The 17,129-nt window shown below is 44.3% G+C and overlaps 1 protein-coding gene across 1 annotated transcript; it reads right to left on the reverse strand.

The window, feature by feature from the left end:
* Positions 1-329: 329 nt before the first annotated feature.
* grb2a (growth factor receptor-bound protein 2a) lies at positions 330-16,917 on the reverse strand. The gene is made up of 6 exons (XM_047043601.1): positions 16,839-16,917; positions 16,507-16,665; positions 5,526-5,623; positions 4,241-4,363; positions 2,960-3,134; positions 330-2,681 (listed from the first exon to the last, which is right to left on the reverse strand). The coding sequence occupies exons 2-6, from the start codon at positions 16,582-16,584 to the stop codon at positions 2,502-2,504; spliced, it is 654 nt and encodes a 217-aa protein (XP_046899557.1). The 5' UTR covers positions 16,585-16,665; positions 16,839-16,917; the 3' UTR covers positions 330-2,501.
* Between the last annotated feature and the right edge of the window lie 212 nt (positions 16,918-17,129).

Below are 17,129 nucleotides of genomic sequence, written 5' to 3' on the forward strand. Positions count from 1 at the left end.
TCAGTTAAACCCAACCTGTTATAGGCTAGTTGGGGTCATGAGTTAACACGAGATATTTAGGTATTCATAGTATATGAAGTAGCACGACCGGAGGCAGGCACAGATCAAACCTGCAGATTAGAAATTGGAGCAGTTTATCCACAAAGACCCCTCTGTTTCCTTGCAGTCGATGGGAGGCTAAATTTTGCATGCGTTGGAGCCGGAAAGTTCACGTGAGGGTCAAAAACCCAACACCAGAGATTCTAGATTAGGTACATAAAAACGAATATCTATTTGCATCCCTGATAGAGATAGGCAGAGAACAAGAAATCATTCAAACACACGCTAAGCTAAATATGATTGTGGTACTTTATTTCATTCATCTACATGCTGTGTCAACTTCAAAGCAAATCATAAATTGTGACAGACATGGAAAGCAGTTGCTCCCATGACCCTCTGAACACCAATGCACATAGGCTGTACATACACCATATCAGTAAAGACTCCAGCAAAATGTAAACAAGAATTACACTGTCTTGGGGTGTCGGTTGCCACACAGTAATGATATCATTACGTTAGATTAATATAATTATGAGAGGAAGGGGAAAAGGCAACAAACCAAAGTTAAAGTTAAACCCAGTTAAAAAAATCCCAAACTCTCCACTTTTCATCCGAGCAGAGTTTTGTGTCCAGTTAAAATTGTTCTTTGTGTCTAATAAAGTGAAGGCATCCTTACAAAAGGCATAGGCCTATTAGGTTCCTATGATTCATTTTAAGTCTTAATGTTGATCCAAAAATCAGTCATGGACATTGCACTCTATCACTCTCATTTTGAAGAACTTCCAACGTTCTTCAAAACGTTCTCAACCGTACGTTCCATGTATGGTTGAACAAAAATAGATGATGAAAGGCAAAGGATGGGGGCTTGTTTGAAACCCTCTGTCAACGTGTAAAATAATTTGTCGTTATTTTCTTATTTTAATATATAGTATATATTATTTTTGTTTTCACCTCTTCACACAACGAAACATTGAACAACAGTCCTTGGACCATGTCCTCGTGTCTTGAAAAGGAAGCCCTTAAGACTGATTCCATTGTTTTCACCTCTTCACACAACGAAACTTTGAACAACAGTCCTTGGACCATGTCCTCGTGTCTTGAAGCCCTTAAGACTGATTCCATATTCAACATACTGAAGTGCATCTGGGATGGTGAAACATTTTAAAGTTGACTTTACAACTTTTTTTTTTATCATTCATTTGACCCCATTTTGTAAACAGGACAGAAAAGGCTGTGGCGGTGAGATGATTTATCATCAATCCTTACTTAAGTCTCCAGAAAGCCTGGACATGAGATATGTCTTTTTCTGGTGATATTTAATGCCATCCTCCAGGTCAGAATATTTAAGGTACCATTTGTGGTTTCCAGTTTCGCACCCGAAAAGATTAAAGATTCCCTGTAAGCACATGACCAACAGTATTCCTCACTGTAGTAAAAAGTTGAAAGTGTAGTAAAACAAATTCTGAAAGAACCTTCTCACACCCAGCATGTGTTTCATTTTGCAGCAAGATCACTACTTTCATGATCCAAAATCATTTGAATAAATATGACATAATTAAGAAGATTTTGCCTCAAAGCTAAAATCAGCAATATGTACAGTTCACCAAAAGAGCTGGCCACCATTGATAATGTAAAAGATAGATTTCATGCAAACCAATAACTTTTCATATGCAGAACTGCATCTGTGAAATATGACATTCCACGAGAAAGATACAACTGTGAAAAGTTATAACAATATTGTAATTAAAACAAGTTTACAGTATCTTTTAAAGTAAATGAAAAAAACGATATTAGTAGATCTTGTTTTCTTAAATTTGGAAGACAATTAGTCCCCATGTAAAATGAATGTGCAATCAGTGTTCAGGAGCAGTATTGCAGACACAAGCTTAGAGATGCTATTCATTTAATCAGTGGTGCTCCTAAAATAGTACTGAAAAACAGCATTTCCCATGAAACAACTGGTCCCATAGCCAATAAAACAACATTAACACAAAGGACAAAAACAGGCAAAACCACTTCCAACAAAACAAGGCTGTCATCAACATATTAATAGAAAAACATGAAGCTCAATATAATGAATTCAGACATCCCAGAACAAGATCATTAATAACACCATGCCAATCTTTAGTCATTGACACTGAAGGACTGTTGGAACTCGGCCTTGTCAGAACGTCTTTTCAAATGCCTTTTTGATTTCGAAGCGACAGTAAAAAAAAAACTGCAACAGAGAAGAAGGGGGTCCAAGTAGCATCGTGAGAAAAAGGGCGCCAACGCCTGCAATCGCCAAGCCTTCATCCAGCCACCTCACTGACTTTAAACCAATCCACCCAGCTGTCAAGAGACCCCCCTCCAAAAAACTGTGCACGAAGTCCCCTCAGTTTCTGTGAGCATCCCTCTCCTCTTTTCATCCCGTCGTTCCAGTCTCTCGTTTCTTGCGGCGTCATCGCTAGGCGGATCAGCCATTAGGTGTTGTGGTTGTATGGCGTGACGTAGTTACGAGGGAAGGTGCCCACCTGGCCGTGGCACATGCCTGTCCACCAGTTGGCATCGGTGTTCTCCGTGACTTTGATGATGTCACCGCGCCGGAAACCCAGCTCCCCGGGCTCCTTGGGGTCGAAGTCAAACAGCGCTTGAACGTACACCTGGCGGGACGGACACGGAGAGCGGAGCGTTAGAGGAGGATGCCATTCTGCAGTATCAAAGTGTATGTTGAGACATTTTTCGTTTCGTCTTTTCATCTCAGTATGTCTTAAAAAGCATGTTTTACTTTACGTGTTTTCCATTTTCCTACATGGGCTTCAAACTTTAAGCACAGTACAGTCGATGTCTAGGAGTATGCATATTTTTGCTACGTCAGTTGTTCAGTTCAGAGAAGTGAATGTGTGTGTTTGGATACAGCACGTGTGGGAACCTTTCCCACCTCTGTCTCAGCGACGGCCTTCATGTCCTTGAGGTAAATGACTTGACTACGGGACACGGAGGAGGTGCGGTGATACTCCACCAGTTCGTTGAGAGAGTTAAACTTCACCACCCACAAGAAATACTTCCCGGCACCGTCACGGAGGACTTTAAAGTGCTGGACATCATTACCCGACCTGCAGAGAGTACATTTATATTTAGTCATTTAGCAGACGCTCTTATCCAGAGCGACTTACAGTAAGTACAGAGACTTTCTCCCCAAGGCAAGTAGGGTGAAGTGCCTTGCCCAAGGACACAACGTCATGTGCACCGGCCGGGAATTTAACTGGCAACCTTCAGATTACTAACCCTTCTTATCCTGACAAACAAAACGGCCCTTTAGTCTGCATTGGGTTTCCATTTTGTGGGACTTTCTCAGTGACCCGATGAGACCCATGCACATGAAAGGATTTCAAATCCGACTTCACTTAGGCCCCCAACTCAATTCAACGGGTTAATTTGGCCGTAGATGTCTAAACTGCGTGTTGGAGTGAAGGTGTGAAGAACCATATCTTTCATGAGCCATCTGTGTGTCGCCGTCCCCACCCCTCCCAGGCCCATGAATGATTTAGGCTTTGCTGTCCCAGTTCCACCCCCCCCCCCCCCCCATCCCCCCACCCCCCATCTCTCACTTGTGAAATATGAGTTGAGGATTCGGCCCAATCAAAATGCAAGAGAGGGCTGTATATTACATGAGATTCCATTACTAACGAGGATTTCCGACAGCCCTGAAGCTGTGAAATGGAGTGATGATAATATGCTGACAATGAAAACGTGTTATCTTTTCCTCCCAAGAGTTCGTATTAGCTCTACAGTTTTTGGTGTAAGTGTCAGACCGCAATGCTGTGTGTAGCACCCAGAGAAAAGCAGTTTGACGCAGACTAAAGTGTTTTCACTAGGAGATAAGGCTCGGTATAGCCCCAGGTGTGTCCAAAATGACACAGGCAATTTACCTGATAGCCATCGCCAGACAGACTTTGCATAAAGACTGGAACAGCAACAGGTTGGTCAACACGGACCAGGGATTAGAGGAGTAGTACTACACACCAGCTGTTATTCATATATGATATGAATGGTAAAATTAATATGATTCTTTTATACAGGATAGGGTACTTAAAACAATATATATAATGTAAGTTAAGAAATCTGTGTGTGTGCTGTGTTTGTGTGTGACGGGTGTGTGAAGTCTTTTTGACCTTGAGTTTGAGTTGGACCTTTTGCAGTAAGGACAACATGGACATACCTGACAGAAATGGAGAAATCTCCTGCAGTGCTCTCGCTGTCTCGGATGAGGAAGGCCCCGTCAAATCTTTGCTTGGAGAGTATCTCCTCCGCCTTGGCCCTCGTAATTCTCCCGTGGAACCAACTGTCAACGCCACAAATCGTCATTTCAAACCGGGTGCTACAAGCACCTGCAAAGCTTGTTCAATGCTCAGTTGACCCAGATTTTGTAACCCAATTACTGCTTAAAAACGGCTTTGGGACATTTGTAAATACTTGGAAAGTTTCAAATAACTTGCGTTTCTAGTTAATTACTGCAAAAGAGAAGGTAATGGTGTTACTGTGTCAGGTGTACGCTGAGGGATCAGTTTGAAAGAGAGGGTAGTAGACCAAACAGAGCAAGGTAGATATGGTAACTAATTTACAGTATGTCTCTGTATTTAGCGACACAGACTGATACTGTTCTGTAGTTCCTTACAGAAAGCCCTGTCAGAAACAAATGCTCTGTCTACCCAGGTATTGTTTTCTTTAGAGGCACAGAGACCCCAACAACATACCACCAACACAACATTTTAGCATTTAGCTAATGTCAGCATTTAACTAATGCTACTGATTGTAACTGACACTAACGTACAGTACCAGCGCTGCTATGAGAGGAACGCTGAGGTGAACACAGCCAAGCCTGCTATGATTTCTCTGAGGGTAGCTCTGCATAAAGATAAAGTGGATATCCTCCTATTGTCCACAATCTTTCCTGCTCTGGAAAAGGACGCTCTTTGATGTGGTCCCAGTGACATGTACAATGGGTTAAAAATGTTGGTAGGGCAGCCTTTCAACCAGCAGAGCTGGTTGGATGATATCACAGACTATGCAGTGTTTCGTGAGGTGAAAACTTAGGAACTAGAACTTAGGAACTGAAAAGACAAGTTTTTAAAAGGCTGACCGACCAAGGCTGATTAATTAGTCATTAACTCACTGAGGCTGACCCAACTCTCACAGATAAGCACTTTGAAGCTAATGGATGTCTCCAGAGTTGTTATGGGGGTCTGTCTGACTGGCTCAGGGGGCTGGGGTTTCCTGTGGGGGAGCCTCTAGGAGCAGGTGGCAGTGTCATGAGGGGTACTTCCTCCCTTCTCGTCCAGCTGGACCCAAAAGGACAAACAGCCTCTTAGCCTCTGGGGAAACCGCTAATTTGTTAAAGCTAGGGTTCTTTGGTTTTCCTGAACAAGGGGATTTATTGATCGGAGAGGGGTATGAATGCAGACGTTTTGACTTTGTAGGGTGGAACGGGTGGCAAGTTGGCTCACCTGTGTGGTTTCAGCTCGATGTAATTTTTGGGAACAAGGCCTTCTTTTCCATTTAGTTCAGCCACGTACCAGTTGTTGTCACAATTGACATTTAAAACCTGCAGGAGAAATCAGAGAAAAATGCAAAAGACAAAAACGTTATTAAAGTAAAAACATTCATTTAAATGAGACAAGAAAATTATAAAATAATCTAACAGACATACAGAAAGTAGACATTTCCCTCACCCTTATTTAGAAGTCTTTCAAATACATAAACAACAGAGGCCCAGATCAGAAGACCAGGCGAGGGTTCAAACTCCTTTCACAGACAGACCCCACGTGAGGAGGTCAAACAAGTCAGTCAACCTGAACGCTGTCATCTGGAGTCTCCACGGTGGCGGCCAGACGGTGACCGCAACCACAACGCCTCCACTGAGTCGCCATCTGTCAGCGTCAACACGGCCCACGATGCACCGGGCGAACTGGCACCCTCTCAATGGCATTTAAAATGCTGCATGCGGTGCTTATTTGTCTCTATATATTCTATAACAAGCAACGTATAAAAAGTATTTTTATATATGTCTAAAACCACGTCAGCCACCTACACTTGACAAAAAAAAAAAAACACCTTCCGGCTCAACCCACTCCTTAAACAAGAAGATCTCTGGTTTACCACACTGAAGAGCCTGCTGAAAATCCTGCCCCTCACAACGGAAGACAGGAGAGCCACTCATCTCCATGGACATAATGTCTGCCTGTGTTCTTTGGCGTTTGGCGAGTCTCAGTAAACACACATTAGTCCTGCCGCACTCTAGCGATGGCGCCTCTCTTCCCAAGCCACAAGTGAAATTAACCGCCACTCTACACAGCTGTGGTAAGACAACAATGCACACGAATTGGGAGGGGAAACAAACCGCACGGCATGCAGTTTCTTTTGGTTGAGCCAAACGTATTGACAAATGGGAAATGGTGATATGGGTGAGCAGTAATGAAAAACAGTAATTCTCTTCCAGTGGTTGTTGTTCTGCTTTCCACACCAATGTACAACCTCCAACACCCCCCCCCCCCCAGCCCCCTACCCCCCGAACCAGAAATAATCTCAAGCTGTGTCTGAGCTTACCTCATTTTTTCAACAAAAAGAAATCTGCATATGCTAAATCTGCCCTCGATTTCTGTTCTCTCCCTCAAGAAATCCCCCACGGCTAAGATGAAGGGTTCAGGAGAGATAAGCAGACAGACAAACAATGGAGAACATAAACACACATTATTTTTGTGCATTTCAGAGTGCACACTTCCCCTACAGTATACCTATTTGTGTGTGTGTGTAGACAACCTGCCCTCAATACGCTCTGACTGGCTGATCTCGTGGTGGTAATTGGTGTAACAGAGAAGGAGGTCTCTGTGTTCCCCCTCCTCCACAGCTGTCTACAGTCTGGAGCTAGACTCCTCCTTCTCTCCCCACTGCCATGACATGTCATCAAGACTGAGAGAAATGACTATGACAGCACACAGTATTCAAATATGTCTTCCGAATTACAGGATCCGGTATAAAAAAATATAAAACGACTAAGTGCATTTGTATAAATAGTCATCCTTGCCATGACATCAAAGACATGCCTGTGCAAAACGCTGACTTCCGTAAAGTGTCTGTAGAATACATTGTATATCCATCAGCTGTCCCTGTGTGTGTGTGTGTGTGTGTGTGTGTGTGTGTGTGTGTGTGTGTGTGTGTGCGAGAAGGACATGCTGTTGCAGATCTGGGTGATGGGAGGGGAGGACTGACCCTGGAACCAGTGAGGTCGCTGAGTCACATGACTGAGACACATGCATGACTCACATCAATCGCAAGTGTTGGATATGACCACAATCCCGTCTGTCTGTATCTATGACTGTAGCTTAGTGAGGTTGAGAATGACTGACTAGTGTGCAGTGTTTCCCACAGATTAGAAACCTAATTGTGGCGGGGAGGTGTGGGGGTTGTCAGACGGGGGGGGGGGGGGGGGGGGGGGGGGGGGGTCGTAATAATTCCTTCGTTAATAATTCTTTACAGTTAATTTGTTAGTAATTTGTTACATTAAATATTAATCCAAAATGATTCACACCTTCACAAAATTAACAACAACTAACATATTATTTCTGCATTATGCATGTAGCAACCCTAGTGCTAAACAACTATTTAACTGGTTGGCTCCATGACGCCGGGTAAGCTAGCTCTTGAGACTTCTCACCAAAAGAACGAAGGGGAAACTTCGAGTACTGTAATTAGCTCTGGATAAGAGCGTCTGCTAAATGACTAAATGTAAATCTGAGTAAGGTACCTCGCGAAAAGTAGCCTCAACTTTTCTCGACTTTTAGCTACGGCACTAATGCTGAAGGCTCGCTGATATAGCTGTCGGTCTTACTAGAACGGCATATGTATGCGTTGTTGTTGCTAACGTGTGCTGACGTTGTGACTGTGCATATGTGAGAAAGACGCATGAGTGACAGAGAGACGGAGGGAGAGCAGGGGAAAGGAAATGCAGCTGAACGAATACGCTGCGTGTTTTAACCTAAATAGCGATAAAAACAAATATTTTACGAAACGCAATGTGTGGCGGCCGGTGTTGATTCTGTGGCGCACCGCCACAAATTAGTCTATGTGTGGGAAACACTGGTGTGTGTGTGTGTGTGACAGGTGGGGAGGAAATGAGGGGTATAACGAGCCTATGTGAGCAGGGAGATCCAGCTGATGGAAGTCATTACACTAATGTTAGGAGACAAGAAGCAAATCGAGTGAACCGAGTGAAGAAAGAACGAGAGATCATGACGGGGGACAAAAGGGAACACAGAGGAAACAGAGGAACGGGAAGGGATTGAGAAAGAGGGAGGATGGCGGTTACAATGCTGTTGCTAAAATGGTGGCGTTGCATTTGAAAGCTGGACCCCACCTTGTGTACTGGCCATGCCCATCAGTAAGGAGCAAGCTTTCTTCCATCACGTCGTGGACCCCCACTAATCAAGTCCAGACTTCAGTTTATTTGAAATCAAATACAATCAACAAAAATGATCCGTTAACTCGACTATATAATGGGAGAAAGATGCAGTTTTCCTCTTTCGTTTGATTTATGAATTCCCCCTACTTCCTTTCTCTTACTCTACCTGAAGCAGGAGGAAAACCGGAGGATGGTGTGGGGCGGTAAGGAGGAGGAGAGATTTACCATTGAGGAGTAGCCTAGTTCTCAGAAGGGGGCGGACTGGGTGAATATCAAAACGTTGGATTATAGCGCGGGTGTGAATTCAAAGCGGCAGACAACAAGCTTCTTAAATCCAAGCATGGCCACAGGGGGCTCCACGGCAGAATGGCTTCCTTCTGGCTGCTAATGGCCCACCAGCAAACACTGTTTCTGGTTCCTGCTATTTATTTGGACTTGTAGCACAGAACAAGGTTTTCCAGCAATACGAGCGAGACATTAATATACATGAGAGGGGAGCAGAATAATGAGATTGGGGCAGAGGAAGAGAAAGATAGAAATAAAGAGTGAGTGTGAGAGAGAAACAGAGAGAGAGACAGAGGGAGAGAGAGAGAGACAGAGGGAGAGAGAGAGAGAGAGAGAGAGAGAGGAGGGTTTGGTGGAGGTTTATCTTGTTTCCAGGGAGATACACTGCGAGCAAAGGTGTCCGCGGAGGCATGTTAAAAGACAGGCGATGCCTGATAACAATTAATGAACTATGTGAGGTGAATGCGAGAGGGGAAGTTGTGTGCAGACTATCCGGAGACAAGCAACCACAGGGGGAACGATCATCAAACCGCACAGAAACACGGGTAGCTCAGGTCTGCCTCCCTGTACAAAAGTACAAAGCCTTGTGCGAGTTGCTGAGCCAGTTCAGTAGTCGACTCTCTCCAGTCATGAAATAAAGAACAGAAGTATTCAACGTCTGGAGACTTCATTGCTTGAGATGAGTGCGCTGGTGTAGGATGTCTGTCCGGCCCCGGTCCTGTCCGGCCCGGTCCTTAAGACATCAACAATGCCACCGCTAATCCAGCTACACCCAGGACATTTATAACGAGCATGGGGATTGGACTGGTGGGATTTAAGAGGAGAGAGAGTGAGGGAGGGATGGACAGACAGAGAGACCAGAGGAAAAGGCAGTACACTGCCGGTAAGCGAAAGCACATCGCGAGACCGGTCTGGGGTAACACACCAGAGGCCTGTTCCATAAAGCGAATTTACCGAATAAGACAGGTTTATGTCAGTTAGTCTGACTCATTTCTAGTTCATTCGATGAAGCCAGCTAAAGGTAGTTCGAACTCAGTTACTATGGCAAATTATGCTTCAAAACTAGCCTGGTACGGGGCAGGCTTAGTCCGTGCTGTTGCTTAAACAGACGTTCTTGTAACACTAACCCAACAGGAAAACGATGATTTACCACAGACATTCTCATTTCCTCATTCTCATCAGTTCAATATGTAGGTTGAATTTATAGAAAATCTACTTAAATACTTAAATACTTAGGCTACAACATTTAGCCTAATGCATTAAACAATGATGAACAATGATCTCAGAATGATACAAACCTACATAGCCTACATTAAATGTATGGCTATATGGTAGTTTGTTGTTTCAAATGTTTAGGCATCAGGCATATAGGCCTAGCCTGGTCCTAACCAGACTCTCGTACATTTAATTTGTACAGAGTCTGGCCTCGCTCCATTGACAAGCGTTGACTCCCTTGTAGGCGGGTGCTCTGATGAAGTTTAAAACTATTGGATCTGCCCAGAGCCAGTCTGATCTGCCATAACCAATCACTAGCGTTCACCTTAGCCAATTCCTTCACCACTACTGTAACAGAGCTAGCTGCCGTATCAGGAAAATCTAACTGTTCCCGAACCCCGTGGGGAGGAGGGCCACAACATCATGGCCACCAACAAAACTCAGCAAAACTTGTTCTTGCTCCGGCTTTAACTTACGGATATTCGGCAGTGTTGCTACAACGGACCGAATGGCTTCGCTCGCATCTTTCTCCGCCGCCATTATGGAACTACAACACAAACTAGCGCACAACATCAACGTCATCGTTCTCAGCCACTACATCTGTTCGCTGATTGGCCGGTAGAAAATTAACCGGATACATCTGACTTACTTACCTCATGGCCAGACCTAGTACTGAAGCAAAATCAAAATTGAGCGGAAGTACGTAGGAGGCCAGAGCCAGGCTAATATAGGCCATTTCTCAATCTAAATGATCCCTGTATGATCATCATCGCTACATACTTTTTTAACAGTACAAAACAAACCTAAATCCGTACATTTTTCCTTTATTTTCCTGACACAAAAACCATGTTAAAAAGTTAGGCTACTGGATAATGTATTGAATAATAGTAGGCTGCTTATAATACAATGTCAAAAAAATCTATTTAATTTAATGTGTTTAGAGGGTGTCAGTTTTTTTAATCAATGGTCTATAAAAAAAGGACCTCGACCTACGTAGCCTATCTTTCACGTCAATGATGGCGTGTCATTTAATTTTGATGAAGTGGTGGATGAGCTGCTGAAAGGGAACGTTCTTTTTGGAAGAAGTCACGTGGCAGTGTGCATTAATTTTTGCCATGGTGGATCGATATAATCTTCTACCTCTGGGGCTGCTTAAGAATAGGGTGCACTCGCAATAATCTTGACTACTTAAATCTGACTTGAATTAGTAGGATTGCTTGAGCTGAAATTGGCTTTTATGGAACCGCTTTGGCCTCGCTTGACTTGTTAAGCTAATTCAAGTCAGGTTTGGGACTTTAAGACCAGCTTTTTTGAGCGGCCTTTATGAAACAGGTCTCAGGATGAGATAAGGATGAGTCACTCTAGTCGGTTGGTGCTGAGCGCCTGTCATCCATCCCCCTATCTTTACTACCTAAAACTCTCACCTTCAAGCGACTCAGCAGACAGCCTGCGCCACTTGCTAGCACCCAACTGCTAACTGAGTCACCTGCCACCGTGAAGGAGCGCTTGAGTGTGGAGAAGGCGCATGAGTCAGGACGTGCAAATCACCATCGCCCTCCCACTCAAGGCTCCTGGCACTTGGGGTTGTGGTACTGAACTCTCCTCGTCAGAGGAACCACCCGTACTGTTGCTTCTTATCTTCGAGTGGTCAACAGAGATGACAAGAGTACATGACAAGAAAAAGGAAGGAGGACAGGGGAAAGCAACTTCCCCGTCTCAATATATAAGAGAGACAAAAAAGGGAACTCATTTACCGGATTCTTGTGTCTCTTCTCGAACAACGTCAATGAAAGGCAGAACAATCAATATCCGGCTATGTGATCATTAACCGGCTGTGTCGACATGAGAGAGTTACGCGGAAGGAACATCAGATTCGCAAAGCAAACACAGCTACAGAGTGATAGAGCCTGTTTGTGCCTATCCTTGAAAGCTAGATATGTGTTGCGGTGTACTTGGAAGAAGGTGGTTTAGTAAATTGGGTTACAGCTTGACTGGGCTTTGAAAGCTCTTTGAAATGAGAGCTCCCTGGATAGAAGACTGTTTACACAGGTAGAGAAGAACACGTTTAAGAGCCTTGTACCACGGTAGATAAAAGCCCACGTCTTTGACAGAGACGGACGTAGAAAAAGATCCTAATGAATTGTGTGTGCTGGTGTGAAAAGTGAGAGAGTACGCATTAGGGTAAGCCTCGTCTCAGCTTCCTGTTTGTCATGGCTTCTGCTCATGGCAGAAGAGTTGTGCAATGCAAGACGCTGTCAGGAAGAAGGCAGAATGTGTGCCGTGGTGAGATTCCATTACTGTAGCCCTGAGGCTAAGTGAACGCGATTGCGACGTCGAGCCCATAGCCTCTGGAAGTGAAGCTTTTTTTAACAGGTCGCAAACACAACTAAACACTTATTTTCGCTTAGTTTCTCAGCTTTGCTCAAATCCCAGGAGGTTCATTGGGAAAATAGAGCAGTTGGTGTCAAAACAGACAGGAGGCGAGGTCAGGAACACAGCGGCGCTCTGGGGTGGGTTCAAAGGGACCTGTCTACACCAATCAACTCAACACAATTGTGTAAAACACCAATACTCAACATGCCAGCATTAAGCCCATGTGTCAGTGCTACTCCTTCTAATAAGTATTCTTAATTAGGTCAATTTTATATCCAAGGCTAATAAGCATCATATAAAGGCCTAAAGGCTGTGGGGGTTTGGGGCTACATAAACATCGGAATAACATGTTTTTGTTAGCGAGACTCATAGCCATAACCTGTTCACTTGTACGTATTGTTATGTACAGCAAAGGTATCTGGAAATCTTTCCACCAGTCTCTCAGTGAATGTTTCCTCACTAACCTTTTAGCAACTAACAGCACTTCTTTAACGTAAACGCTAGTCAATGTCCTGTCACTTTTACAATTAAAAAGTCATTGAGCCAATCAAGTGCCAGAACACAAGACTTTAATGGCCTCCGCGAGGCCATTTATGGTATCTCAAAAGAACACCAACACAAAGTAAGATCACATCAAATTCTAAAACAATTTTTGACCCCTTGTCACCATAGTGAAGACCTTTTCAAACCACACTGCCATGTTAACTGCTGTACAATGTCATGGCAGTGACAGGAGATATCCTGGCACATGTACATGTGTTTACTTTTCTCCTTCCTGACTTGTCAAGAGACAGAGAGAGAGAGAGAGACAGAGTGAGAGACAGAGAGAGAGAGAAATAAAGAATTCAAATGGCCAGCCTGGGACCTTCTGGTTGATTTCCGTCTTTCTCTCCCTCTTCCTTATCCTTTCCCATCTGTCAGGCAGCAGAGAGGAAAGATAAACAAACCGGGTCATGTCTCCAGGGATTTACATTTCCTGCCTTCCCCTCTGCATTTCCCCCACTTTCTTGTCCTCCCTCTCCATTTCTCTCTAAGGGGACCCTGAAGGTGAAAAGAGGTGAACAGAGAATGAAGGGTGTGGTGGCATAGCTATTTCACTCACCTCCACACTTCCAGCCGGAAGACACTGGAGGTCTGACTGAGAGGATGGATGGTTCTGCTCAGTCGTTTAGTCTATAAATGGCCACAATCAATTCAGCGTTTATTTCCTTCCCCACTTCCTTCCGCCTCTGTCAGCTCAAGTGTCCCCAACAGCATGTTTCACCCCGTAATGGAGGACACCATCAATCTGACTGGTAACCAGGTCACATCATTAACACTGATTAGTGTTACAGTTAGTGACAGTTTGTTTATGTTTATGTCTGAGGCAGAAAATGGACCAAAGGACCAAATGGACTGTAATTGTACTGTAGTTCAACCGTAAGTTCAAGACAGGTTCTGGTTGTTCAGTCCAGTGCCAGCATGCTAAGCTAAGAGCAGTTAGATCTGCCCTGACAGCTCCTCTCAAGGGACATTAACAGTTGTCCATTTGCAGGTAAGTGGCTGCCCAGGGAATCACAGTTCACTAGCTGAGGCAGAAGCTACAGTGCATCTGGTTAACAGGAGAGCAGCTAGGGCTACATTCAGCTCCAGCCTTGAGCATTCTGGAGAAGTGATGTGCTCAGGAGTCAGGAGGGACTGCTTCCCTTCTTTCCGTCATCGCTGTCAAGAAGGGGGGAGGGGGCTTTCTGGTACAGTTTCTCTGGGTTTGGTCATAATTCACCCAACATCCTTGCTAGAATGTTCCATCCACACAGACGAGGTGAGCCCTGAGGTGGTTCATTGTTCGACCGGAGAGGATGCTTTTCATTTGGTTTGAGTGTCGCCGACACAGCGCCCAGCCAGGTTCCTGTCAGGTCCTTTTTCTTTCCACTTCTCTGGCGCTATATTTAGACTTGAGGTTGACTGACAACCACTGACATCTACTGCTACCTCAGACTCCTCATGATCCTTTCACAGGCAAGGCTGGGTTGGACCTAGCCTTCAAAAAATCGTTTTATAAAAATAAAAATTATAAGCCTGATTTTACGTCCACCTTAAACGTTTCTGTGAAATTATGTCTTTGTGCTTGTGTAATAACAATTTTACAACACAGCTGACAGTTACAATTATTTGACAAGACATGTTGCTCGTCATCTTACATCTTTTTCCAGGAAAGGTTTACAACGGAGGACTTACTGTGATTCGACGTCAACACTGAATTCAACAAAAGCTAAGGAATTGCATTTGCCTTCTGATAGATATAGAGTGTACTGAACACCGGAGTGCTAATCTAATCATGGACAAAAAGCCCATGTGATAGGGCATACTCTGAAGCATCATGTCACCAGGGGAGAATTTTGATTGGCCATCTGAATTGCATCCAACAACATGAGGAGTTCCAGCTGAGGCTGGGGAGTGATTCAGAGAAGGAATGGAAAAGCTCCCATGGCCGACGGCTGTGAGCCATGCGGTTGGAGACAGGACGAGACTCCCATCATCTGTAGTGGAAATTCCATTAGGAAGGAACAAGGGATGGCTCATGTTTCGGAGAGCACAGCAGACAGTTTCTGTTCTGTACCTCCCTCTAACACTCTTTCAGGTCTCTCTCTTGTACTTCCCTCTATCCTTTTTTCAGGTCTCTGTTTATTGCTCTCACATTGACCCTACATAAGTTCAGAAACTGTCGTTTGCACCAGGGTTGAGGTACATGATGCAACTTTCTTTTTTTTTGCAAACACTTCCAGTTTTACTAACTGGGGATTTTACTTCCAGGCCTTAGGCTGCATGTGGCTCGACGCGATGCAGAAAAGCTGGCATCCACTTCCGACCCAACAGAGATGAAGATAAAGTGTGGTTAACCACGAAGAGGTTCTGTTGCAGGAACAGAGTGTTGTCACATTCTCCAAGTTCCTAGCGGTGAAGTCGTGTGCGGTCTAACGGGTTCAATTCCGGACTCTAGCTTTACTCCAACCGTACAGTGAGAAGCATGTCTCCTTGCTTTGTGTGTCATCAGCAGGCACTTACATGCCTGCTCTTACGCACTGCATCAGAGAGCGCTCAGTAACTCCCCGGGACAATGGCAGACTTGTTTTACACAGGAGGTACCACTAACATACACTGGTCTCTTTGAGTCAAGAATGAGGCACACATGGATGAATGTCCTAAGCATGGACAGACTGTCAATCTTGGTTGTTCACTGTATGTTGTGTTGTGCTCAAGGAGCAGAATACATTCAAGACACCTGACTGGGTCATTTCCCAAAGGCAACGTGACACACAGAACAGTTTCCGAGAATATAACACCCAGAGCATTAACTGCAACAATTTAAAGGCATGGGTATGAGAGAAAGGTTGTGCAAGCATGCCTGGATAAAAAAAAGGGGCAATAAAAGCCATGAGTCACAGTGAAAGTCCAGGAGTCCCAGCATCAGTCACATCATCATGGCGTCGTCAGAGGATCCGGGGTGATCACTGTGTTCTTACTGAGGGTCTAATGTGAGCATGAGCACGTTTACAGTGCCTTCACAGTGTCAGTAACAACTTAGAACACCGGGTTGCCCTTTCTCTGGCACAAGTCTGTGGCAATAGTGTCTATGGATCCAGGGAGAAGCTGGTTGCACCTGAGCGTGTGCTGGGTTGGTTCTGGGGGTTGTGTTGACATGGAAGTTTGAGTCAACTAGAAAACTTGCCAAGTGTTGGCCTTGTGTTCTGACCCTCCTGTGGCCTGGTTGGATCTGTTTGTAACCTGTGATGCCGTAATAGCATTCCACACATCTGTCACACTGTTTTACAGCTGCCTTTACTCCATCCTGTCCAATTGCTTGGGGGGCTCCAACTCCTCCTCTCTTTTACTAGTTTCAGCGTACTGTGCTACCTCTCTCAGGTCTGGTATGAAAACAAGGACCTTTTTAAATAAAATGTTCTCATCGACTTTCATGACTAGACAGGGCTTGACCCGGGTTTGAAAACTAAGTGAAACTAAAACCAATGAAAAATTACTTCACAGTGGAGAGAAGAAATTACTTCTCCTTAACGGTTAAAAAATAACATGACAAACACCTACATGCTATGTCGGATATACAGTTGCCTATGTCTAATATAACAGAAACAATGGACTGGATCTATTGCTTTACTTACCTTCAGTACGTTTCCACGTTTAAAACTGAGTTCATCTTGCGCTGTGGCTTCGAAATCGAATTTAGCGATAGCCTCCATGGATTTCTTCTAAAGCCTTTAGGTTGTTAAAATAACGAGAACCCGTTTGAACTTTGTCACGGGAGTTTCCTCAAGGAAAGGCTGTAGGAAAAAATGAAACTAAGTGAAAAACGATACCAAACCTGAATGTTGTTACCCTGGAAAAAATACTTAGCGTTAAGCCGCCATGAACAAGCACGTATCACATAGCCTACACGTGAGCACCAGGCGAGATATGACCATGCAGCAGTCACAGAACAGTGTGCAACACTTACAACACAATACCGTAGAACCTTTTGAAGTGTTGCCGCGCCCATGCAAAACATAAGACTCATACAACTGCGAGAGAAAATGGAAAAAAATAAGAAATGTGATTGGCGTCTCCTCAAGCCAATTGTAGCCCAGTGATTGTTATAATTGACCAATGGGATAAGAAGAAAGCACCCAATAGGTGTACTGTAAATGAGAACTAACAGTTTTTTTCAATTATTCGATAGATGTAATATTTTAGGCTACTAGACTGAAGTCTTGGAGTAGAATCGTCTGAATTTCAGCTAGTCACTGAA

This window comes from Hypomesus transpacificus, chromosome 21, assembly GCF_021917145.1.
Source record: "Hypomesus transpacificus isolate Combined female chromosome 21, fHypTra1, whole genome shotgun sequence".
Lineage (NCBI taxonomy): Eukaryota > Metazoa > Chordata > Actinopteri > Osmeriformes > Osmeridae > Hypomesus > Hypomesus transpacificus.